Source organism: Lissotriton vulgaris, chromosome 7 (assembly GCF_964263255.1).
Source record: "Lissotriton vulgaris chromosome 7, aLisVul1.2, whole genome shotgun sequence".
In the NCBI taxonomy this organism is placed as follows: domain Eukaryota; kingdom Metazoa; phylum Chordata; class Amphibia; order Caudata; family Salamandridae; genus Lissotriton; species Lissotriton vulgaris.
The window spans coordinates 806,675,511-806,703,163 of NC_141695.1; the positions used below are offsets into that span (position 1 = coordinate 806,675,511).

Genomic DNA, 27,653 nt, shown 5'->3' on the forward strand with positions numbered 1-27,653 from the left:
CAAGGCCGAAAGGCCTTCGGGGTCGTCGGTATTGTCATTTCGATCGATGCCGAGTACTTTGTTCCAGTTCTTTTCAAGCAGGACGTCGATGAGGTCTGCGTGGCCTTCTCGACACCAAAGGCCCGATCGTCGATAGAACGGAGCCCGTTCAAACGATGACCCCTTTGTAATTCTAAGTACCCACACATCGATGCACACCCGGTGTGCAACAAGTGCCTATCTCCGGAGCACAATGAGGCCAAGTGTCTAGCTTGTGCTCAATTCAGGTCGAAGAAGACGGTTCGAGTTCGACGCGCAGTGAGGCAGACTATGACTAAGCCAGCGCCCGACCCGGTTAATATCTTCGATGAAGAAGACGATGAGGTCGTCGAGACTGAGGATCCAGAACAGCAATCGGATCCCGGTTCGGAGCATTACTCCAACTATTATGAAGACGATGAAGAAAATGTCGAGGATGAAAACGTCGACGAGGTAGGGGACGACGCAATAGCCATCGGAGCCATCGATGACGACTTGAACGATGAACCAGGCCCAACCGTGAGTACGGGGCCCGGTACAGACACTGAAAGACTTCCAGGGGCTCAGGTCGAGGCACCGCCGGAAGGCCTTAGCCAAGATCATGACAAACATTTTATAGCCCCGCGTCTCAGCCCGGCTAAGAATATATCACACGAGCCATCGGTCGAACATTACCAGTCACTGGTTGAATCGAAACAGAAAGCCATGGAGTCGAAAACGAAACCGAAACTGCTGGAGACAGCCTTCGGATCGAAGAGTTCGGATCCCTCGGATTCGACGAAAAAGAAGGGTGTCGAACCGAAGATCGGTACACTGAAGTCCAAGACTATAGTCCAGCACGTCGAACCGACTAGGTCGGCGTCGACGGACATCAACACAAATAAGGGACTCGAGTCTCGGAAGGTTCTTGATCCAAAGCAACGAGTCGACAGGTCACAGTTCGTCAAAGGCCTCGAGCCGAAGACCAAGAGCGGCTCGAAGGAGCACGTCGAGTCAGAAAAGTGCGCCTCCAACGCAACAGGCGCCGAAGTCGACGCAAGGCCAACAACGTATTGGCGAATAGACAGTCGGTTGGGCCAATGACGACGCCGGCCACGAAGGAGGTCAGTCAGTCTACAAAGACTATGCCACCGATAAAATTCGGACTGCCCCCGACTGCACGGCCTAAGGCGTTCGAACTAGAAACGGGGATCGAAACGTCCAAGAAGGTGATGATGGGGAAAAGGAGTCATTCTCTAGAAGAGGACATTGTGTACCATGAGCCCTCCTATGATGAGCAGTCAAAGTTACATATCGACTCAAACTCTTTCAAACTTACTATTTATCAGAGGAAGATCAGGCCAGAAAATCCTCTTGAAACATATAAAATTCCACTCAAGAAGAAAAGGGATTCTTCCACATCACCTGTTCTTTTTGAGACTGTAAGGTCCCATGGCCAGGACACTTTTGCATACTCACCCACACGCACTGATGAGGATGTGGGGTATAACTACAATGAGGAATTTAATTATCCTGTGGACACGGATCAGGATGACCAGACTCAAGCCTGGACAGACCCTGTAGACCCGGGAGAGTCACAGACTATTCCTGACACTCATTCTTATCCTGTCAAGACTTCTCCAACAGAGGATACAGCTGCGTTTAACGCATTAATAGAAAGGGCAGCAAACAATCATGATGTGGAGATGCATGCTGACACAATTGAAGAAGACTTCCTATTTGACACTTTCTTCACTTCAGAGAAATCAGTCAAGACATTGCCAATGTTGAAAGGTGTCCTTAAACACGCAGGCGACATTTTCAAGGAAACCACAAGGGCAAGGGTTGTTAACCCTAGAATCAAAAGAAAATACAGACCGGCACCTGTGGACCCTACATATATAAAGGGACAGCTGCCATTGGACTCTTATGTGGTATCTAATGCTCGTAAGCGTGCCAACTCCCAAACCACTGGTGATGCTCCTCCTCCAGACAAGGAGTCTAAGATATTAGAGGCTTCTGGAAAAAGGGTGGCTGCTCAAGCAGCTAATATATGGAGAATTTCTAATACGCAAGCCCTATTAGCCAGATATGATGGGGCTCACTATGACACACTAGAGCAACTGCTACAAAATTTGCCTGATGTCTACAAGGAGGGAGCAGAAACACTGATACAAGAGGGAAAACTCATATCTAACGCATCCATTAAATGTGCGCTAGACGCAGCAGACACCGCAGCCAGGGCCATCAATACAAGTGTCATGCTCAGGAGACATGCGTGGTTACGCATCTCTGGGTTCAAACCTGAGATTCAAACCACATTATTAAATCAGCCTGTGACCCGTGATTATTTATTTGGTCCTGATGTGGACACAATATTAGAAAAGATTAAAAAGGACACAGACACAGCCAAGTCTATGGGTGCCTTGCAGTCACAACAATTCAGAGGAGGCTCCTTTCGTCGCTCTGGTAACAGAGGAGCTACACGAGGCCAGGCATCTCAGCTGACTCCATACAATAAAGGGAGCACGCAAACCACCTATAATAATAATAATAGAGGTGGATACCGTGGCAACAGCAACAAAGGCAGAGGACGAGGGAATAACACCACATCCTCCGCCAATACTAAACAGTGACGTCTTGTCACTGCCCCCAGACCATGTAACACCGGTCGGGGGACGATTACAGCAGTTCCTGCCAGTCTGGGAAAGCATTACCACAGACAGGTGGGTGAGACAACTTATCCAGTACGGCTATTGTCTAGAGCTAACCTCCACTCCACCCAACATACCCCCAAGACACCGTCCTATGTCCGCAGAGCACATACACTTATTGCAGCAAGAGGTCATCAGCATGCTGCAAAAAGGGGCCATAGAACTCGTACCTATAGAACAGGGTACAGGGGTATACTCGCTGTACTTCTTAATCCCCAAAAAACACGGGTCTCTCAGGCCAATACTGGACCTCAGGCCCCTAAACCAATACATCTTGTCAGAACATTTTCACATGCTCACATTACAGCAGGTTCTACCATTACTCAGTCAGGGAGATTTCCTCGCAACACTAGACCTAAAAGACGCAGATTTCCACATACCGATACACCCGGACACAGGAAATATCTCCGGTTTACCATACAGAATCAGCACTACCAGTTCAAGGTCCTGCCTTTCGGGGTGACAACAGCCCCCAGGGTGTTTATTAAGTGCCTAGCGACAGTAGCTGCGCACCTATGGAGACAGCATATTCACGTCTACCCCTATCTGGACGACTGGCTTATCCAAGCAAAGTCAGCCCCGCAATGTGCCAGCCACATGTCCTGCACTATTCACCTCCTACACAGCCTCGGATTCTCATTAAACTACCCAAAGTCTCATCTTCAACCCGCCCACGTACGACAGTACCTGGGAGCGACAATAGACACTCTGGCTGCAAAGGCACAGCCAAACTCAGCTAGAATCAACAGCATTCAATTACTGATTCAGAAATTCAGACCTCAACACTCGCTCCCAGCACGGATGTTTATGCAGTTGATAGGCATGATGGTCGCCTGCATCTTCATAGTCCCTCTCGCGAGACTACACATGCGTCCTCTTCAGGAGTGCTTAGCACAACAGTGGACCCAAGCTCAAGGACAATTAAAAGACCTAGTGTTGGTGACCGGTCGCGCATACAACTCTCTGCATTGGTGGAACCCACAAAACCTTTGCAGGGGATGACCGTTCCAAGAGCCTGTACCACAAATAGTGCTGACAACTGACGCATCTCTCCTAGGATGGGGAGCTCATGTCCACCATTGTGTAGGGACTATGGACGACACAGCAAAAGAAGATGCACATCAACCTGCTGGAACTGATGGCAATCTTTATGGCAATACAGGCGTTCAAGGTACATTTGTGCAACAAAGTAGTGTTGATCCGAACAGACATGACTGCCATGTACTACATACAGAAGCAGGGAGGAACACTCTCCGCAGTTGTCACATCTAGCGCAAAGCATGTGGAAGTGGGCCATTCAGAGAAACATATTCCTCATGGCGGAACACCTCTCAGGCAGGAACAACCAGATGGCGGATCTGCTCAGCAGACACAGCCACCAGATGCACGAGTGGGAGATACATCCCTCAGTGCTCCAACCGTGTTTCCAGCAGTGGGGTCACCCAGAGATAGACCTGTTTGCCACAAGGGAAAACGCAAAATGCCAAAGCTTCGCCGCCAGGTTTCCACATCCGCAGTCTCAGGGCAATGCGATATGGATGAACTGGTCAGGCAGATTTGCGTACGCTTTTCCACCAGCCCCGCTCATACCACTAGTGGCACGCAAACTGCGACAACACTCAATGACACTCCAACGTGGGCGAGGCAACCATGGTACACCACGTTCCTAGAACTTTCCGTGGTGCCTCATCAAAGGCTGCGACTAACACCCAGTCTTTTAACGCAGAGCCATGGAGACATTCAGCCCCCAGATCCGCAACAGTTGAACCTTGCAATCTGGCTCCTGAAGTCATAGTTTGGTTACCTGAACTTGCCTCCTGACTGTATGAATATTATCAAGGAGGCAAGAAGACTTACCACCAGAGCAAGCTATGCGGCTAAGTGGAAACGATTTGTCATTTATTGTACCAATAATGACATAAATCCACTAGATGCATCAACTCAAAACATCATATGTTACCTGTTACATTTACACAGATGCAATCTAGCCTACAGTGCCATACGTATACATTTAGCTGCGGTGGCAGCTTATCAGAACAGGCAGCACCTTTCACTCTTCAGAGTGCCTGCTATTAAAGCTTTCATGGAGGGAATCAAACGAGTGATTCCTCCAAGACACCCAACTTCACCTGTCTGGAACATGAACGTGGTTCTAACCAGACTAATGGGACCACCTTTTGAACCTCTACACTCGTGTGAAATACAATTCCTAACGTGGAAAGTGGCTTTTTTAGTGGCGATTAAATCACTTAAAAGAGTTCGTGAGCTGCAAGCCCTAACTCTTCAAGAGCCATTCATCAAAATTCACACAAATAGGGTAGTGCTAAGTACAAACCCTAAATTTATGCCAAAGGTGGTATCCCATTTTCACATCAATCAAACAATAGAACTGACAGTGCTCCTCCCCCATCCAGATTCAGTGGCAGAAAGAGCTCTACACACACTAGACGTTGAGAGCTCTCCTGTACTATATAGACAGGACAAAACATTTCAGAAAAACTAAGCAACTGTTTGTTGCCTTTTCACCGCAGCACAAAGGCAACCCCATTTCTAAATCCGGTTTAGCCAGATGGATTGTTAAGTGCATACAGATTTATCAGAAAGCTAAACGCACATTAACAGTTCCCCCAAGAGCGCATTCAACACGCAAGCTAGGGGCATCCATGGCTTTCCTAGGAAACATTCCTCTAGAAGAAATATGTAGAGCAGCCACATGGTCTACCATACACACATTTACCAAACACTACTGCGTAGATGTACACTCCAAACAGCAAGCAGCTGTAGGACAGGCTGTTCTCAAGACCCTTTTTCAGACTGCTGCAGCTGGCACGGGCAACCACCGCTAAGGGGGAGACTGCTATACATTCTATGCACAGATATGAATTCAGCAGCCCACTTGCCTCGAACGGAATATGCTACTCACCAGTATGCATCTGTTCGTGGCATGTAGGGCTGCTGACATTCATATCGCCCGCCCTCCTCCCCAGTGCCTGTTGCAGCTGTAGCACTCAGAATTGACCTCTAGCATGGACATCACTTACTGTATCATACTCCATCTCTGCCACAATGGCAAAAAACAATCCGAGGATGGAAAGGATGCCCATGCGCACTGTAGTCCAGGGGAGGAGCCACCTATCTCATGATAGTTCGAAGACTCTTCCAGGACTACAATGTGCAATCATTCGGACCCAACACTAGGCGGCGATCTATGCACAGATATGAATGTCAGCAGCCCTACATGCCAAGAACGGATGCATACTGGTAAGTAGCATATTTCTTCTTAGGGACTGTCGGTTTCCTAACGTTGGCAGTGTCTGAAAGAAGTGAAGAAGTTGGTTTTTTCACTTGGACCACTGAGCGTTACACAGTTGGTACACAGGATCCCTGGGTGTGATATAGGATGTAAATCGGAAGTTGGAAAAGTTCAGTCCTTGGTGAATAAGGTTTAGCTTGCGACTGGCCAGTGAGGGCCCATAATTGTTAGATAGTTCCTTCTTCTCTGTGCAAATCATTGCTATTTTTGTCCCAGACCCGATACTGACAGACTATCGGGCTCACTTATCTCTGTGTACCGTGCAGAGTATTCCCTCTTCATCGGGCAGTAGTAGGTGCTAATAGCGGGCTAAGATTTCTTGAACAAAATAATCATTTTTTCTGTGGGGTTTTCTTTTCGTCTATTTTTATTTAAGTATTTTAATTTTTGTATTGTTGATGTTGTGATGCTGTTAAAAGTTTGCAATTGTACTTTATGTTGAAATTTTTTGTCCTGTTAGGTTTATGCGTCTCTGAAATGGTAACCATTTTTCCCATAGGTCAGTTCTTTATATTTGCTATTCCGCTGCTAAAAGCAACTTGCATTGTTTTGAACTAACCATTGCACTTTCTTACAGGTTATTTCATTTCATTGTCTGTCTACTGTTAAGTGTTGTTATGTGATGCATCATTTTCCTTAATAGAGCTCATAACCAGTAGTTGTTGCTGGCACACCCAGTGTACACATTTTCCCCACAATTAGTAGAATGTGGAATTATTTAAAACTTTACAGTCAGATGTTCACAAACTACTTAAAGTTTTCTAACTTATTATAGTCACCGCTAGTCCACATGCAAACTAGATTCCCCACACAAGCTTGGAAGCTAGCGAAACACTGGTGTTTGTGGCAGGCACATACCAAGGCATACACATTCCTCTGTCCTGAGGGGGAAACATTCAAAACCAACATAATAGAACTCACATACAGACCTGACATGTCAAATGAGAACTAAACGAGAGGCCCCACTAGAACTATGGCCCATCTTCGCAGTGGCCCCATCCTGTAGAGATGTCCTCGAACCTCCAAGCAAGGCGTCTGCAGCTCCCCCACCATACAACGGCAGGGAGGTGCTCTCCCTGATGCATGCCATCCCAGCTGCTCATGCGTTGGGTCAAACCAATCCACCGGTCGAGGGAGCCAGTGAGCCCATCACCGGGCAGCAAGCTACCAGACCAAGGGTAGCGAGACTACCAGACCTACTAGCCCAGGCGAGGCCATCCCCGGTCCCAGTCTGGTGCCAGACTCTCCCAAAGTTCAACACCCTACACTCTCCCACCAATAAATCAGTCGCAGCCTGTTAAGCCACAGCAGAACGAGGAGCACATGCTCTAAACCGCCTCGCTGAACGCTCTAGAGTAGGAGGGAGGTTCGTAGCAATTCTGCATGATAATGTCTCCAGTTTGGAGGGGAGAAAGAGGGTACTAGCCCACAGACATCTGAAAAATTGAGGGGGAGCCATAGGATGTGCTCAGCCGGGGAATGCTCAGGCTGCGGAGGAAGCATCCAGGAGGGATCTTGAGGCCCAAACGCTGCCAAGGAGAACCGCACACAGCACTGAGCTAAAGAGGCAGCCCATGTGGGAGTTAGAGGAGAGGCGCGAGTTGAGAATAGAGGGAGAAAGAGGTCTCGCCTGGGAAGGCCCTTTCCTGAAGGAAGCCAGAGCTAGGCCCTGGGCTCAACATGGAGATGAGCCTGGGGAAGAGTCAGAAGAGCGTCCCTTAACAGAAAACCAAATTCCACCTTTTCCTCGCCATTAAGCAGAGACCGTTTTAGTTAAGTTGTACAAACAGAGCTTCTCTCGTAGAACTATTTTGTGGCAGCTGCAGCCTGCCTGATTAAGATGCTTAACAGTGTACCAATGTATCCAGAACAAGGGCACCCATACGAGTCAGCACAGGACCTCGGGAACATATTTTTACAACAACAGTGGTCCCATGCAAAAAAGTTACGAGAAAACAATGAATATAGACACAATGGAAACTATATTGAGTAGTATGACTTATCCAGCCGGACAGAGGTCAAGAATTTTTACTGTACACTTGATATGTCATATAAAATACCTTCAATTCTTTAGAGTAGGACACACGCCTGTGCCCTTGCGCTTACAAATTGGCACGGTGAGAAGGTAGTGAAGGGACAGAGAAGAGTATTTAGGCAGAAGTGAGCGATTGCTGTAAATACAACAGTGACAGAAATTCAGTTTACACCATTACAAGCATAGCACATTCGGTATACATTTTAGGTATATGATGTTTCAACAAGTCGATGGCGTTTCGATCCCACTTACAAAATCAAAGGGCTCATCAGCAGGACAAAAAGTATGCCTAAATAATACAAGCCACAATAGCCTGGTTGACTCCGAGTGAAACTATCAAGCAGAGTAAAGGGGTGAGGTGGAACATCACGGCATCAGTCATTAAATTAGTGATGTCATACACCGGCCAGGGATCGGTTATAGAAGAGTTGTAAAGCACAATAAGGCGAACAATCTGGTCATCATGAATTTTATGAATTCTGGTTTGTCAAGTGTTTTCCATTTCCTTGCCCTGCAGCAAGTTAGAGCAGTGGGTGATATAGTAGCAGACCAAGTAAGTTCAAATTTGAGAAGAAAATGGTCTGACCAAAGGCAAGGGATTGTGAGTGGGATGTGTTAAGCGGAAAGTTGAACCAAATGTGGTCGAGGATATGACCTTTACAGTGGGTAGGCGAGATAACTTGTTGGGAAAGATTCAGGTTTGTGAGGAGCTCAGTGAGCTCACAGGATTGAGGACCTTCTGAGGGGTCATTGAACCAGTAGTTAAAATCACCTGCCAAAAGGATCTTAGTGTGTTCCATGGTTCTGCATATTAATCACACCTGCTTAAAATAGTTTCTCTTCAATAACCACTCTTTCAATGTGTTTATAAAATGTAATTTAATTTTGATTGTATTTTTAAAAAAATGGCTATTTGTTTGGCTTGCATGTCAGGTGACCAGTTACATGGTGACCTATTTCCAGTTTCCTTTCCAGATCTGTATTAATAATGCAAATATCCTCAGCGCTTGCATGCTCAAAAGATCAGGAACTCCGACCAGCACTGATGAGAGTGGCTTTAGTTAGCTGGGCCATAAAGTGCAATTCTGAACCTATTTACAATGTTACGACTATATGCCTGGCGACTTACCTTGTGGACATGTTTACGCTCAGTTCAGTGGGCCTGAGTTGGTTATGGTGACGAGGAAATGATAAAGGCCATTGATACGACCTGAATGGTTTTTTGGGAAACATTCTGTCAGGTGCCATAGGTGTTATATGTTTATAACGAGGTGTTCTTGTTTTCATAAACCAGCATTGGCATAGACAATAGGTCTCGCCTTTGGGACCTTATAAGTATTTAGGTATGCAGCACAATATCATTGGTACAACAGCATCAACTGTTGCATGGCTAAACACTTATAAGGTCCCAAAGGCCAAGACCTATTGGCTATGCCAATGCTTGTTCTCTTTACAATGTAGCTTATCAGCCCACATTTGCTTTTTCTTTTCATAATTTATTTCACCATTCTGCACATATAATACTGAAGTGCAGGATTGATATTCTCCAACAAAAAGAAATTGATCCTCTGATGGCTATCAAGGGAGTTAAATATACATATATATATCTACACACACACACACACATATATATATATATATATATATATATTATATATATATATATATATATATAATCTTGTAGTCTGGTGACACATTCAGTAAAATTGTAACGTTTTAAAAGTACAAAAAAACAAAAATTCACATGTTATAGTTCTCTCTGCTATAACTCTTGCCCTAAGGTAACTACAAGTCGTAACCCTGCCATGCAGTTTTCTCATTAATAATTTTATTGCAAATGTAAGTGATATTATCAATGGTGCCATAGTTAATATTTCACTATACTAATTCAACACTAATCCTTTATGGGTCCCAGAGTAGCCTGCCATACAATACAATAGTTATGAGTGATGTAAAACGTGGGTTAAGTAACAGTGCATGCAGAAAGTCTGGTGTGAAAAGGTAGTGGGCTGGGCAGTCAGAAGTGTGCATGTATGTGACCGACTGCCTGTGCTAATCATGTTTCGGGGACAATTGGGTCAGTCCATCACTGCATAATTAGTAGTACTGTACTTTACAAAGTATTGCAGTTCCCAAAAATACTTCCAGTTGCTTTTCACACATTGAACAATGTGCACTTTTCTTGCCCAAAGGGGCTAAGTTACAGTAAAGAATCCAGTGAACTTTTATCTTCTACAATCTCATAAAACATTACACAAAATATATATTAAAACTCCTCACAATGTTTTAACTTCTTAAATCAAAACAGTGTGTTGGCTTTACCAAGGTCTGTTTCTTTGCATGCTTAGTAGAACAGACCGTGAAATAGTGAATGACAAACAGTCAGTTCAAATTGTACTTTATTCCTTGCTCCAGGCACAATCCAGATGAGGTTTCCTTGACCAGTATTGTTGGCCTGCTGTCTTATTTATGATGGGGTTGGTCTCTAGTCTCAAATCACAGATACTTTCTGAGTTTGTAATAAAGTCCAATTCAGAGTATAGTTACTAATCAAATCAGGATTACAACTCCTGGTCTTCTATCCTCTACTGTTCCACCAAACCTGGTAATATCCTTGTAGAAAAGAGTTAAAAGTTGAGAATTTAACAATAAATGACCAATGCTGGTCACCTGTCGGCCACAGATATATAGTAAAGCTTCCAGATATGCTGTAGTTCTTATAGTGCAAGCAAGCTGCATACACTGTACAGCAACAGTTATCCTTTAGCCACTTTTCCACTCTGCTTTCTGATGTATAGGCACTTTGAGTTGTGACACCCGGAGACCTGGAAATAAATTGCACTATTGTGACTTTTAACATTTAGAATATGAGCCTCCTCCAAGCTGAATTCTTCAATGTATTTCTTGGCTTGTGTTTTCTCCATTACTGCGTTGTTAATTACATCTCTCTTCTCTGAATATCTTGCAGGATGTGGGTTACCCGGAGTTCCTGAATATCCGCCCCTACATGTCTCAGACTAATGGGGACCCTGTGATGTATGGATTGTATGCTGTGTTAGTGCATTCTGGATACAGCTGCCACGCAGGGCATTACTATTGTTATGTTAAGGTAATGAGTTAATCAGTCTGTTTTGAAGTATTACACAGTGAGTTGTAATTGCAGATGATGTGATGGTTCGTGGAATTGTATTTGGTGAGTGGTGGAGGAAGCAACAGTGCTGGGGGTCCTTCCATAAGCCTTTCCTTTGGCATACCTGATGTAATGTCTTCATTTGAAATTCAAGATAACCATATTATAGTTGTCATAAGTTCACCAGTGGTAAGCAATACATACAAGATGCTACCCAGGAAAAGGCTTGCATGCTCCTACAAAGATCAGTTCTGGCCCGTCCTTGTTTCGGCCTTTACATAAACTCTGGAATATTAGGCCACTGATGTTGATACCCATCTGTATTTGAAATTCTCAGTTCCAAATTATATCGGTCATTTCCCTTTCGCTCTTCTTTATGCCTGGATGATCTACCATCAACTAAATCTGAATCTTCTTAAAACGGAATGTGTCCTAAATTACACTTGCTGTACCCCTCCCTGCTGAACTTGAGTCTTATTGGCCTTAGTGTTGGCAACAAGAAGTAACAATTATTAATTGTACATCCACCTTCACTAAATGAAAGCACAAAGCAAGCATATAATGCATGTAGGAAGGGGAAATCTGACTATATTGTTATCCCCACTTTTTGCCTGGTGTTTTGCTGGTTTTCGACTTAGACTGGGGTAGCAGGTTCCCAGTCCAACTATCTGTTTTATCTATAAAATGGACTCCATGTACTTTATGTACATACCAGACCGGTTCCTGGTCACCCTTGCGAGCCCCTGTATATGGTACCTTAGGTACCCAGGGCATAGGTGCACCCTAGACCTACCAGGTGCTGCAGCATGTATTGTGCCACCCCTGGCTAGACTTCCAAACCGACACCACAGGTCTGTACTTAGTCTGGGTAAGGTGGTGTAATCACCCCTTACTTGGAATGAATATATATCTATATCTATATCTATATCTCCATAAAAATATAATAAAGAGAGAGCCCAAACCTTTGAGGCGGGTAATCTCAGGAAGCACAGCACCAATCCCAACACCCAATTCAGCGTTGGAAAGGGCAGTTGCAGCAGAAGGACATAGGCTATGCAGCCGCCCACCATATACATTTAAAAGGTAAAAGAACCGTGCCAGCAAAGTAGTCCCTTGTGGGCTTGTCTGCGTTGTGCTGTGGTGGTTTGCTGGGGGAGTGACAAATGCTGGGGGTGTGTCGTACGTTCCGCCCTTCATGCCATGTCTCATATTGTGCTAATCCCACCCTGCCCCCTTTAAATACCCCTGCACCCCATAATCATAACCCACCCTTACTCCTTAAATACCCCAACACCCTTAAACACTAACCCATCTTAACCCTATAAATATACCATGTACCCCAAAACCCAAACCTATCCCTGGACCCTAAAAATACCCCTGTACCCCAAAACCCAAACCTAGGCCTGAACCCTAAAAATATCACTGTACCCCAAAACCCAAACCTACCCCTGAACCCTAAAATACCCCTGTACCCCAGAACCCAAAACCTAGCCCTGAGCCCTTAAAATACCCCTGTACTCCAAAACCCAAACCTACCCCTGAACCCTAAAAATACCCCTGTACTCCAAAAGCCAAATCTAGCCCTGAACCCTAAAAATAAGCCTGTACCCCAAAACCCAAACCTACCCCTGAACCCTAAAATACCCTTGTACCTCAAATCCCAAACCTAGCCCTGAACCCTAAAAATACCCCTGTACCCCAGAACCCTTAAAATACCCCTGCACCCCAAAACCCAAACCTACACTGAACCCTAAAAATACCCCTATACCCCAAACCCAAACCTAACCCTGAACCCTAAAAATACCCCTGTACCCCAAAATCCATACCCATCCCTAAACCCTAAAACTACCCCTGTACCCCATAAACCAAAACGATATCTGAACTCATAAAATAACCAAACACCCCAAAACATATACCTCAGTACCCCAAAACATATACCCCTATACCCATACTTACCTTATCCAAACATTAAAAAAAACATGCTTTTACCATTCATGCATTTACAACTAATTTCGTTGTAAATGTATGTGTGGTAAAAGCATATAAAATGTAATGCCATGCGTTATAATGGCATTGCGGAGTCATGGTACTTTCGTAATGAAAGTATGCGGAGTCATGGTATGTGGAAATAAAGTTGCGGAATAATGGGTGTTTACCCTCCCCGATAAGTACATTGGTGGCACGATGGCCCACATCTCCAGCAACATACTCATATTTTTTCACCACCCATTTGAAAAATGCTGGGGAGCTATGTTCGAATCTCGGCATCAGCTCAACACCCATCCTGTGATTCCAGGCAAATCGCTTTGTCTCCCAGTGCCTACCACAAATGAATGTAAATTGTGCTAATGCAATGTTGTCGAGTTCGCGCTATATAATATTGCAAGGAAAAATAAAGTAGGGAAACTCGAGTTCACACACTACTGAATGCGCAGTCTTAAGTGCATCAGCAGTGCACTGTGAATCGGAGCGTTTCACAGGCCTGTCACAGATAAGAAATGCTATCAAAACAATATACTACAGGCCGGCAGCAATTCATACCCGGGCAACGTCGGGACTATATATATATATATCCCATCCGTGTCTCGCTCCTGCACCGACAGTCACAGACTCCATTACGCTGTACTCTGGGACATGCAGTCCTGTGCCACACTCTGGGACTGCTCACAGGTGTGTGGAGTCCACTGCAAGGGGTGGAGCTGGCTTGCATTAGCAAGCGTTCAAATGAGGGAGTGACTTGCAGCATGGGATTTTACTCACAGGTTGCTTTGGGCGCTGAAGAAGGCAGGAAGCTGCCGAAATGCATTCGCCGCATCTGTGCTAATAAACTAGTGTTTCCTACTGTTTCCTCCTGGGTCGCTGTCTCTTTTCTCGAAAGGAGGTTTGGTGTGTAAGATTGGCTGATGAGGCCGCAGTGAGGGCCATGCCCACTGAGGCGGGTTCTAAAATGTGCCGCCAAATCCTGCCTGTTGTTTCTTCCTAGTCCAATGCCCCTGAGGAAGTGAGCAACGAAACGCGTTGGGACGGACTAATAAAATTTAGTGGATTGAAATGCTGCTATGCTTGCTTCTCCCATTTTGAATAAACAACATTTGGCTGAAGCTCACCTGTGGCGAAGTCCTTTTCTACATCCGGCAACCTTAGTGTTATATATATATATATATATATATATATATATATATATATATATATATATATATATATATATATATTAGCCTATTAATCTATAAGTCACTCCTATGGCAGGCCTTGACAATCCTGGAGGCAGATTGCTTGGTTTCTTGTGAGAGGGTGCCCTAGCATGAGCTGAGCCCCTCTGCAGCTTTCAGAACTATCTCCTTATAGCTGTTCTATGATATAGCCATACCATGTACTCTTAAGTGCATTATAATTCTGGCGGCAGGGGTAGCATTCCACCCTTCTAGAGGGAGAAGACATGTAGTTACTGGTAAACCCGGTTAAAGTTAAACCGAGCCCCAGCATCACAAAATGGATGCTGCTGCCACAGACATGAGTCTGCCCTCCTGCTTCTGGACGAAACTCCGTCAGGGGAGGCCTGGACAATAGCAATAGGTTTCCTGTCCGACAGGCTTTAGTGTAATGGGGCAGGGTGGGTTGCATTCAGTGAATGCTTTTCAGACACTCCCTGGGGCACACAAGGTGCTCCATGCATTTTCCAGTTCAAACCGGTAGTTGGGGTGCTCAGTCCCAGCTCTGGAGCGACACTGGACAAAGGGGAAGGCGTGTAACCACCCCCTCCTCAGGTCCACCCATAGGAGGGACCTCAGAGTTAGTCTAACCCCTAAACTTGCTATAAGTATAGAACCCGAGTCCCTAGGACTTTAGATTACACTGGACAAAACTCTGATACATAATTCCTGGACCTTCGACATTCCATATCGACTGTAAGACGGAAGAAATCTCCCTTGTGGTCATAAATGAAAGCACAAAGCAAGCATATAATGCAACCTTCTATTTTACCAAAAAACAAATATAGAAATGCTAGATTACCTAAGATTTAAACAATGCAACTTTGCATCATGTGGTGAGTGTTATTTAAAACATGTACCTTATACTGGGTTGCCTGCTTTCAAAACCTAGTGTCCCCATCTACAAAGAGCATCAGCATGAGGGAAGTGGGTTGGTAGGGGAAGTAAAGCTACAATGTTGCGTTTCAGGTTTATCTGTCCTCTTTCAAACCTTGTGTGACCTGATCGCCTGCCATACCCATTAGTGTGTGAATACCAATAACACAGCCTTCTTCAATTTACTGTTAACTAACCGTTTCGCTACTTTAATCTACTTCCTCTGGAAATCTTCCTTCAGCTTGATCAGTACTACCCCTTGATCCCCACGAGGCACCACTTTTAAAAGAAGCTAACCAGATGCAGGATCGCCTTTGTCCCGGTTCACCTGTACATTGAGAGATGCTTCCATCTCTTCCCAGACGTTGGTCTTTCCTTCTTCTACCAGAATCCAAACTCTTATGTTAGCTGCATGTCCAAGATTATTTTTAATGGTATCCATTTTACTCATTAGTCATATGGTAGAGTCCACTGCATACTTCTGAAAGTCACTTGACGTTTTTGATGAACAACACTTAAACAATTAATTTACCCCTATTCTTGTAGCTCTACAGGGCAGACAGCCTGAGTTTCAGTGTATGCATTTTTGGCTCCAATGTGCCTATTCTAACATTTAAATCTCAAAGGTGAAAAACCTGTTCTGTTTTTACAGTTTTCTTATGGACAGGCTTTTGGGATGTCATGCTGGGGTTTTCCCATTTCCTTAAATCATACATGTCTATGACCACTTTTCTGAACTTGTGCAGGTGCATTGTGTTGAGGAGAAATGTATTTGTGCTATCTGCTATTTGGGTGGTTTTTTAAGAAAATATTGTGTTATTCACTCACTCTCACATACCCTGTTGGCTCCCTTGACTTCTCAACGGAGCATTATTCTCTTTGATATTGGGAGCTTGGGATGGTTAGGTCAATCCGTCTATTAAGTCCCTGGCATAAAAGTTGTTTTGTTCTTGAAGATGTATGCACACCTGGTTTTTGCCCCAGTTACTTACACTAGAAGCAGTGTGTAGTGATGTAAATGTACGTGCCCACCTTCCTCACAGAAAACGTACAGCTCTGATCACAGATCTCGTTCTATATGAACTACTTTCCTTTCGCAATACACCTGTTCCCCGTATTGCATTCATTCACAACACCATACTAATCATCATTGTGCAAAAAACTATTTAACATGGAGTTGGTGGCCCTGCCAACTAATCGAGGAGTCACACTTTACCCCCTGACTCTGAACATTCGAAGAAAAATAACTAGCAAATGGCTGAGCTAACAGAGGCCAGGAGTATGCAGAGCATGTGAATCAACAGCACTAAACGCTACAAAGAGATGCTTGCAAGGTAATTTTTAGAAAAAACATGACCAGTATTTTTTTCTACGAAAGGAAAAGGGCACGAGGACCAAGTCACACCATTATGGAGGGGGTGGGGGGGCAGGAGAGAGGGAGAGGCAGATGGATGAATAACAGGTGGTAGCGAAAGCAACACATCCAACTTTGTCTTCCACAATGTTTGAGGCTCTCCCTTCTCTGATTTTGCCGCAACAGGCCACCAGTAAAACACTCAGAGGCATGACGTTGGCTCTGCTGCTGACTTGAATGTGGATCTTGAAGAGCTTTTTAGTTCTTGCTGGTGTTAGCAGCGCGAAGCGCTGCTCCAGGTAAAAGACCTTATGTTGTTCACTTGCCGGGAATGTTGGACAGCGGAAGGGTACGCGCTTTCCCTCAGCGATTTCACCACGCGGACTTCCAGCCCTGCGCCATGCACATCTCCTGTCCACATTCACAGCAAATCAGCCTCTCGCCTCTCTATCGCACGTACTCACGCATGCACACACTCGCGCATGCACACACTCGCGCATGCACACACTCGCGCATGCACACACTCGCGCACGCACACACTCGCACGCACACACTCGCGCACCCACACACTCACACACACTCGCACCCACACACTCACACGCACCCACACACTCGCACGCACACACACAGGCACACATGCACCCTTCCCTCTCCCCCCCTCTTACCTCACTGGGCTCTTGTCGCTGCGCTGGTGTCATCTCTGCATCATCTGGCACACGCGGGGCTTCTCCTGGTTAACAAGGCGGCCTGCAAAGTAACGTACAATACAACAGCACAGAAAACAAACACATTTAAACAGTTGTCCTACCGTTGGCGTGGCATCTTAATACATGAAACAAGACTGCAGGCCGGACAGGCAGGTTTGCACATACCGGTAACTTGCACACAGGTGGCAGAGTCCGGCTAAGGCACTCAATGCTGCGCACGTGCGCCTCTCGCGCTGCTGACTCTGTCTCTCACGCACTCGGGCTCAAGCAGTCCCCAGGCGTCACGAGGAGGTCTCCTCACATTCCCAGGCCCGAGCCCGCCGGGGACTTCCCGCGTCCGCAGACAGCTCTATCTAACCAACCCCACCGATGAGCCGGGAACCAGGAAGCTAGCGGCGGCGGCAGGGGGCGAGACCTAGAACTGGTTAATATTTCAGCATCTCGCATTGTCTCGGCTCGCAGGCCTCGCGCAGGGCTCCTTGGAAACCGGGGCAGCGGGTCAGAGACTAGTCCGCACGCTAGAGCGAGCCACACACGCACAGGAGGGGCACTGAACACACATGCAATACAACTGCCACATAGATCACTCGCTAGAGCGAGCAACGCACGCACAGGAGAGTCACTGAACACACACGCAATACAACTGCCCCGAGATCACCGTGCAGTCTGAAACACATACACACACAGACACTCTTCATAGAAGATTCGGACTCTTTTTTTGATAATATGGATTTTTTTATCGTTACCTTCCAATGTCGGACTGGCTTATATTATAGGGCTTTCAGGCAGTCCCAGAAGGGCTGGTGTGACAGGTCAGTGTAGGCGTTTTTTTTTGGCTGGCTTGGCCTGTTTATAGTCTGACTGACTGGTTTTTGTTGTCGATTTCCCAGATATTACTAAAAACATTACCTGCAGCAAACTCAAATGCATGCAGTCTTCCACATCTTACAAACAAGCATAGGTCTCACATTTACTAGAGTTGGAGCTATTGGCGTTGTAAATGACAAGGCCTTTATTTTATGTGTTGGTTTTTAAAACATAAATAAAAGGCATTGTCATTTACAATGGCAATAGCTTAAACTCTTGCAAACGCGAGACTTATTGCATTGCAAGTGCTTTTTTTTTGCTAAAAACCATGCACAAGATTCTAACTATTTACCTAATGAGTCACCTTGTTTGGTGATTTAGGCCTCCATTCTGAGTGGATTGGATTAGAGTAATGCACTTTTTCTTGGTTCTCCTGTGCATCTTCTTTAGAGACTTATATCTAATTCAGCTGCCCGGTTAGCTATTGGTGCCTCTTCGACTCCCTCTGCTCCAGATTGTCTCAAATTGCTACATTAGATGCCTATTCTGAGAGCATACATTTAAAGTCTATGTGCTTCACTTTCAACGTCTTTCCTTTTTCAGGCCCTGCCTACTTAACATGTAAATTGTCTCACTATTTTCTTTCTCGTCAGTTGAGATCTTCTAGCATTTGTTTGTTACCTGTTCTAAGTTTCGTCGGGCTCGGTGAGGTAGACGAACCTTTTTTAGTTCTTCCCCGTCAACACTAGAATCGACTTCTCTTCCGTTTTAGATATAAACCAATTATTATCTTCGAGAAAAACTTTTAATATTCAACTTTTTACTGGTTAGTTATTTGATTCTGTTTTAAAGTCTTTCCGAAGCTTTCAGATCCAGTGCCATGACACCATTCAAGTATCTGTATTCTTCACAAATTTCAAATCAAATCTAATATCGACCACTGTGAAGGAGAATCCACTTAGTCCGGGGGAGTAAGAGGCTCGAAACCCTCAAGATGTATAATAAAAGTTGCAAGTATCTCAGTTCTAATTTAGACTGTGAATTCTATAGATAATACAATTTAAGAATGAAGAATTACGAAACAACAAGTATCAGAAGGTAAAACAGTATTCTATGAATTCTGAAAGGGGACAACCGGAATTCTCAGGGAAGGCTTAGAATTTCCTTATTGTGAATACATTTATTTGCTTGTACAGGCCACACTGCAGATTAACTGCTTTTACCTTATGGTTATAATGGAACAGAGACACAGACAGAAATTAAAGTGCCTAAGATCACACAATTCCACCAAATGAGGAAGCCAGGATTTCAGTCTATGTCTTCAGGTTCTAAGGATTGCAACTTAACAGCTAGCTGTTACCCCCTTCTAAGCAACTCTGTCAAGGAATGGGCAGAGGCAACTCATTTGCTTCCATGCTCCATGGACAAGTTTGGAATATTTTAAAAATCCACAAGGGGTGTGCTCCCAAGACTTAAACGTGTTTAGTTGTGTGCTCCCTCATAGAGAAATTCTGTAAACCTCAAAACGAAAAAAAAATTATACATATACCAGCAGCAAATATTAGTCTAGCAAATGCTTTTTCTATTCCTTTCTTTTTTCTGATTTGTATGTGGGCATGGATTATTAAGCGAAACCAGCAATATTAAAGTGCATGATTTTCCATCTGCAGTTCGTCTTTGCTTTGTGATGTAAGCTATTCTACAACTCAATTCCAACCTTTCTGTAGTCCACTGAAAAGAAAAGGAACTATGGAAAGAATGCAGAAAAATAACTGCTACAAGCCTTTTTAGGTCTCGCCGGCGATGCAGCGCAAAAGCACTGTCGCCAGCGAGATCTATTGTTGTTGACTTGCCTCTCATGCAGTACAGACCAGGGCACGCGCCAATTGGAGTCTGTGGACGCGCTTGTGAAGACGAGCACTTGCTTCAAAAGACGTTCTTGCTTCTAAAGTGTGTACAGCTGGTTGGCGGCGTGGCGCTTTAATTAGGCTTGAGGTTATTTACACTTTCTTTTTTTGAATGCGCACGCGCGCTGCAAGCGTGGCACGCTCCGCTGTGTTTCCTTCAGCCGGGGCCCTCAGCCTGTAAAGTCCCGCTATATAAAAACGCATTAAATAAATATATCTCTCGACCTGTCCCCTGGAAGTTTGTGAAACCAGGAATGCTTTCGCATACATTTCCTCAGCGGCCGCGTTGTTGCCACTGTATATCCCGTCTTCTGGAGAGCCCAGGCATCACCATCCCGGGAGCTGGCCTGGCTGCAGTCAGTCCGGACAGGGTCCTGTGAGGTCTGGCGCACCTGTAAACGGTGTACAGCGGCAGCCCGGCCAGTGCAGTGCGCCGTGGCGCGCCCTCTGCCGGCCACCGCGCTTTTCGCCGCCCTTCCTGCCCCACCCCACCCCCACGTGTTTATCAAACACACTTTTAACTAGCAATGCTCGCTCCAATTCGTAACCTTCTAACCGCAGGGCACACACCTCAGAGTCTCGAGGTTCGTTCGCCAATAAAGCAACAATTCGAAATGGGGTGGGAGTGAATACTCACAGCGGAGGACTTCAGTGCCCATCCTGCAGCAAAGCCGGAAGAGGCAGAGTGAGTGCATGTGACGTCAGCTCCACGCCCCTGCTGCCACCTGCCACACTGCAGAATGCACGCCCGATTGAGGCTCCTTGGAAGCCCTTGGTGGCATTTTAAGTCTCGTGCAGCTTCTCCTGGGCGGTGCTGCTTACAGGATGCATTGAACCCTGTGCACGGTCTGCAAAAACCTGGAAATCAGGGAGCCAAATGGCAATTGAAGACACTCTTACTGCTTGTTTTTCTTGGTTTAACTTTTCAGAAACACTATACCTGCATAGCAAACAGCTGCAGACTGCTTATGTCACTGTATCCGATGCCTTAGGAAGATGAAAAGGACTCCAGGAGCATCGCTGCAGCACCCACCAGATCCTGTTTCTGAAGCCTTAGCTGACATTTTACTTCCCACAATGCCCCTGGCACGCAGTCTGTATCAGAGCTAGAAAAGTGTACAACGTATCTAATAAAACTGGTGCTCCAATACCTTCCGGTGGGTGTTGCGCTATATAAAACTGCAAAAAATAATAAATAAGGCACTTGGTCGTTTCTTTTCCCTACTTACTTCGCAGTAAGTGGTCCTCCATGTGACCTTCCTCTGCTTTGGGTTGTAATTTGATACTGAGTCAAGATTGGAGATTGTTTACTCAATGTTGACATCCGAGCCATGTCTCTCTCCGCTCAATGTGTGAAATCAAAGTTGAAAGATTAGCCAACTTCCTCTAATTTAAAAGCCTTATTTGTCGCGTTTGTCTGTTTTTCTTTTTTAATCCCAAACTGTACCCGGAATTCATTCCTCGTGACAACATGTAATAAACAAGAACAATTAAAAGGTCAGTGCTGACATGAGCGCCAATCAAATATCCTTGCTTGCTTCTCGATAGTGAAAATCAGTTACAATAAACACAGAAAACAGAGTCACTGTTTTATTTGGTTTTCCTTTTAACTTTAAATTATATTTCACTAGCGTGCCCCCTTCCACCACACAACATTAGAAAACAGCAAATAGATGCAAAACTACTATGTGTAGGAGAGAACTTTACAAAATGTTCATACGGAGTGGATGTTCAGAACATGTGCAAGGGGTTTCCATCATGAACACTTAACAGATGCACCCCTTTGTGTGCCCAACGGCATAACATACGATTATAACAGTCTGCCAAAGCATAAAAGTAGATTACACAATTATGCAGCATGCCACCATTGCTACAAAAATAAATACACATTTTTTTGGACTACAATTTAGAGACTTTTGATGCAATTGGTTTTGCAATATTTAGCAATGCCGATAGCTCAAACTTAATTAATGCGAGACCTATTGCATTGCAAATGCTTGTTGTTAAAGTGATGCTCGGTCGCTAAGCTGATTTAAGCCTGTTATCAATATTCTGTTGCCATCTCTGGAGCATGGAACTAAACTAGTACACGTCTTGATGGGTCTCCCCCCCCCCCCCCCCCCCCCCCCCCCCTCTTGTGAAGCCCTTTAGCTTGACATTATAACAATTCTTGATGGGAAACTAGACTTTATTGATGTGTAAAATTGGACACAGAACGTTTACTTTTGTCAGTACACGATAGGGAGACGCCAGTAACGTCCTGTACAAGCTGTGTCACCCTGCACTCGTACATTTCTGTACAGCTAAATGGCTTTTCTCCCAGTTAACCTTAGAGTAATGTGAATCAGCCAAGAGTTCTCGTTTACTTGACTTTCAGCTAGGAGTATTAGGCTGTAATTGTTTGGCGCACCCAAAGGTCATACTCTCTTTAGGTCCAGCCTAGGCAGCGCATGCTGTCTCTTTGAGACATTGTTTTCACTCTGTGGGATTATAGCCCCACCCCCCACTGACTTTTTATTTGCCCCTTCGATTTTCCTTTAAAAATGGTTGCTTGCTAGTTGTGAATGATTACTCTTTGTCCCTCCTTTTGTTTATTTATTTGCTGCGGAAACCTTGCTATTGGAGCCCTTTGTATTACTGGAGAAAGACACATTGATCTGCAGCTCTCCGTTTTCTCCGTCCCTACTGCCTTTCTCTTTTTGGGCAATTTTGTGATGGCAACATGTCAGCTGCAGATCCTGGGGATTCTTAGTTTTTGCAGCAGCTTTGGGAAGTTTAGGTACAGCAACTAACCCAGATAAGAGAAGCTAGAACATAGGGAGAACAGTGTCGCCCTGGGTTGCCATTTTCCAGATGGGCACGAATCAGAGTAAATAAATTTACCTCTTACCTAATAACGATCCGTAAAGGGCTGCCTGCTATCGCCTATTATTGTTTGTATGCTGTTAGACCGCTGGTGGCCAAGTTACAACAGCATTATTATTATTATCATACCCTCCACTACACTACCCGCCTGGTGCTGATAGACCTGTTTGCAAATGACATTTTGCTTTATCTAAGAGATCCAGCAAAGTTCATTAACAGTAATTAAAGGGTGCCAATTAGATTTGACTTCATGTCCGGGATTCACGTTAACTGTGAGAAGTCGGTTGTGTTCCCGCTCACAGTCTCAACTGTCAAATGTTCCTTAGATTTACCTCTGGTATGGGATAAGGGGCCAGTTAAATACTTATTGATCTTGATAAATCAAGACAATACTTTCATAATTAGGGAGAATTACGGCAGAGCGATTTCTAACCATGAGAATAAAGGAGTGTTGGATTAAACTCCCACTAGCAGGTTTCATTGTAATTATTATAATAATTGAAGAATCACCATTTTGACAATTTCATGAATGTACTTATCCCCCTCACCAAGAATTTATTTTGGACACTACGCTTGCTACTCGTAAGGCTGGTCTTAGTTAGTAAGCAGCCCAGGCTTACGTGGGAAATGCTACTTTGCTTACACCTCAAATGACGCAATTGCTGCTAGTCCCTACATGTACCCTAGCAATCAATACCGTGTTTTGCGTGCCGCAGGCTAGACAATAACGAAGTATAAGGTATAAACTCCTGATGCCTTAAGTCTTCCTCCATACCATTGTAGCACTACTCATTTCTGTTCTTTACTTTCAAAGGTAAGGTGCTGGCTCAGCTAAAAAAAAACTACAGATAAAAAGCTGGGAGGACCTTTATCAAGATGATGCATTCCTTGCTAAAGCCTCCGCCTATGGGAGTTCATTACACACACCACTGGATTCCTTTCTTTACTACTGCATCAGGGCGACACTCAAATTTAATACACCTAGCTTCCCATTAGATCCGGCATCTTTTAAATGCTGGAAACATTGATAAGTGCCCGGACGGCTAGAAAGTGGGTGACAACCCTCTATATAACTACTCAGACTGAGGCCCCATGACAGTCACAAACTCTAAGGTGAAATTGGGCAGTGCACTACTTGCACAGTTAACTGACAAGAAATGCAAATTCTGCTGCTCGCAAATGGTTTGCCTTACATCTAGTAGTAGATTCCACTTAATCAATTTGATATTTGCATATGCCATATTACACCCCAGTGAGTATATGCAAATACGCATTCGCAACGCAATCTACATGTGCACGATGTAGTGTGCTAGAAGCAGACTTTCTACACATAGCATGTAATTTTTCCTCCATACTTTGATACTGGAGAGAGGTGATGGGAGCTCCTTCTACTACAGTGGATGATAAATTGCCTCTGGACTCCAAAATTGCACTTCTGGGATGGGTGAGATCTATAGCAAAGGAGATCAGAAAACTGGTGATTCTGGTGCTCCAATTTGCTAAATACCAGGTCTCTAAGTGCTGCGGAGAGGCACAGCTCCCACTCAACAGAAGTGGAACTGAGATTAATGCAGGGCTTCAGCCTCCTGCTTCCAGACCAAGAGGCATATGGGGACCTCTCTGTAATTATCTTTCAGTAACAACCAATGTGCCCAAGGAGAGCTCTTCAGGCACTGTTTCCCCTGTATCCCCCACATAACTAGGCTTCTATTGCCACTTATGGAACCCACATGGACTGTGCCACAGTGCCTAGAGTCAGGGTACTATATAATGTAATTGCAGAATAATATAGCTGTGACCTGCCCACTATCTGCATTTTGTGTCACACATCCTCTACTTTGCAGCTCTGTATCAATTTAACTTGCTATAGTGTACCATGATACACTGTTACTTACTGTACACCCTTACCTGCTGTTACTGTTTAAATAAATGTAAAAAATAAAGTAGGAAATGTTGTGGCTAGAGGGACAAACTGAGGGTTTTTCTTAAGTAATTTCTGGACTATAAAAGGGTTAGAGGTTGAGGCTCACCTCATTGAAGGTAGGTTTGTCTTCAGTTAATTTGCTCTGCAGAAGATACTGTAGACCTGTCAGATCCATAGTTCGCTCATGAAAAAAAATCTGCCGGCACACATGGTCCAGGCTCACCTAGTCTGGTTTGTGTTACTGCAGTGCATTGCAAACGTCTTTTACAGGCTACCTTCTTTTGTCCTAACACAGGTGAAGAAATAGAGAATGAGCATTGAGTGTGGATCGATGCACCCATATTTATTTTATTTTGAGAGTTTTGTATAGCGCGAACATGACTTCCGGGGGTATCGGAGCGCTTCACAGAAAGGTAGTTTCATAGTTACCAGGGTACAAGCAATAGAAACGACAATACAGGGTACAAGCAATAAAAACGACATAAGAACAGGGAGGCCCGGAAAGGGATACCATCGGTCACAACCATAGAATATTTCAACGGGAGAGAAAGACAGCGAGCTCAAGTTCTTTCAGTGTACCCCTATGACTTTCTTAATCGGGGAGCAAGAGTTAATGACATAGCTGAACAGGAGAGGGCAGAACTAAATGACCATAGCAATCCTTGTAGTACCCATGAGATAAGGGAAACACATTGCCTTCTCCAGTGGGCTGTGCAACTATGCCAGAAATGTCTTCATCAGAATCAGATAGATTTTCCCTTTTGAATGAAGCTGTGGAATTATTCAGTCTTAATTCTGGTGGTAAGGAGTTCCAAATTCTAGGTGCAATAACTGAGAATGCTTGATTGTATGTTTTCATTTTATGTAATTTCTGTTGTTTAAGTTGTAATGTTCTCGAGCCTCCAGAGGATCTGGAACCTCCTGAGAGCTCAAGTTTCTGTGCAAGATATAGACGAGTGTTGAAGTGGAGAGCTTTGTGAGTTATGCAGGCAATTTTTAGATGAATCCTTGCCTCCTACGGGAGCCAATTAAGAGCTTTAAACTCAGGCGAGATGTGATGATAGCGTTTGGAGCCTGTGATGAGCCTTGCAGCAGAATTGAGAGAGGCCTTGAGTGGGGCAGTCCTTGCTCTCTGAAGACCAAATAAGGTTGCACTGCCATAATCCAGCTTAGAGATCACTAATGCTTGCGCTGCAGTTTTGAGGTCGTTGTGGGGGTGGAACGGTTTTAATTTCCTTAGGATGCTTAGATGGAAGTTTTCTCCTTCAGTGAAAGAGCTGATGTGCTTCTGCATGTTCAGGTGTCTGTCAAGTATTAATCTGAGTGAACTCGTAGTCAATGATATTTGGCGAGCAGTTGAGGGCTGTCAGTTGGAGCATCCATTTTGCAATGACTGGGGACTTTTTGTCAGAGGAAAGGAGGAGGAATTCAGTTTTGCGAGTATTCAGTTTCAGATGATTGAGTGTTTGCCAACTTTGTGTTTCTTGAAGCACTGAGTTGAGAGATGGGATGTCCTCTGGGGAGGTGATTTCAGGTATAGTTGTGTCATCAGCATACATTTGATAATGGATGTTGTACACTTTCAGGATTTCTGTTAGAGGTTCCATGAACAGGTTGAAGAGAGTGGGTGAGAGCCTGGACCCCTGTGGTACTCCCAAAGTGAGGAGAGAGACTGATTTACCTTCAGCAATTGAGAAGTATGCATTTAAGCTGACATTTGGGATCATCTGAGGAGAGGGAGGTGGAGGGGACTATGGTGAGGTTGCTATTATTTAACGATCTAGTGTTAGCCGTAGGTTCTCTAGCCGGGTCAGAGTGGATAGATTCAATTTGGTACATCATGTCATTGTTCAAAGCAGGTGAGGCGTCTTAAGATTGCAGAAGGGTTCAAATATCCGAGTCTAGGAGTGGGACTTTAGCTCTGAGAGGCCGAGAGGGGTCATTAGGGAAGGGTAGTATTTTCCAGCTTTGGAGAGTATTAACCCCTGGAGGTGAGGACATGGTTAGCGTGGTTGTGTATACACGCAGTCTAGCCCCAGATGTCGAGGGATGAGTGTACGTGTGTTGGGCATTCTCTGAGAACCCCCTAGACTTCTTATTAACAGACTGTTCCAATGTGAGGAGAAAGAGGGTATGTATAGCTGCCTTGACTTGTTGGAGTGTAAGTGATCTAGCCTCCAAACTAGATTAAAGACCAGTATGAGGGCAGGGTCTTAGTCCTCGCTGCCAGGTGCTGGGAGGGGGAATTCGAATAGACTATAGGAGTGAGTAAGGAGGGTGGGGAGATGAGGGGTGTTTGGTTTGCAAACTTGGGTTCTGAGTTTCAGCCCCCATGCACTTTGGGGGCTGAAACTCAGGCAGGTGAGGGGGGAGGAGATGTGTGACCTCCCCTGCCTATAGACTTGGGAGAGTTGTTATTTAGAAGGCCAGACCCTATATCTGAGCTAAGTCGAGGAAGGGTGGGGTCGCTGTCCGGACTGTGAGAGAGTGTAGGTAGAGGATTAAGGGGATTGTCTGCAGGGGAAGGGAAGTCTTGGGAGGATGAAGGGGATTCTCCGCATGGGAAGGGGTGTCTTGGGAGGATGAAGGGTTGCCCTTAGATAACGTGTTTTTGATGGTAGACTATGTAGTCGAAGATGACTAGGTTGGGGTCCGAAGATTGCATGAGTATAGTTCCATTGTTGTACAGGGAGATGGTGGCTTTGATTTTATAGGAGGCGGCGGGCATGACTGCGAGTCTGAGTCCATGAGTGGTCTTCTTGGAGGTGCTGATTTTGAGCATTTAGTAGAATGCCATCCTCCATTTAGCCCGTCG

At 44.9% G+C, this 27,653-nt stretch overlaps 1 protein-coding gene across 2 annotated transcripts in view; it reads left to right on the top strand.

Annotated features, from left to right (window-relative positions):
* USP36 (ubiquitin specific peptidase 36) overlaps positions 1 to 27,653 on the top strand; it is a 726,079-nt gene that overhangs the window by 336,941 nt on the left and 361,485 nt on the right. For both annotated transcript variants that reach the window (XM_086931077.1, XM_086931078.1), the window contains exon 11: positions 11,028 to 11,168. In XM_086931077.1, the coding sequence (XP_086787203.1) occupies positions 11,028 to 11,168 (141 nt within the window). The remainder of the gene's footprint in view (positions 1 to 11,027; positions 11,169 to 27,653) is intronic.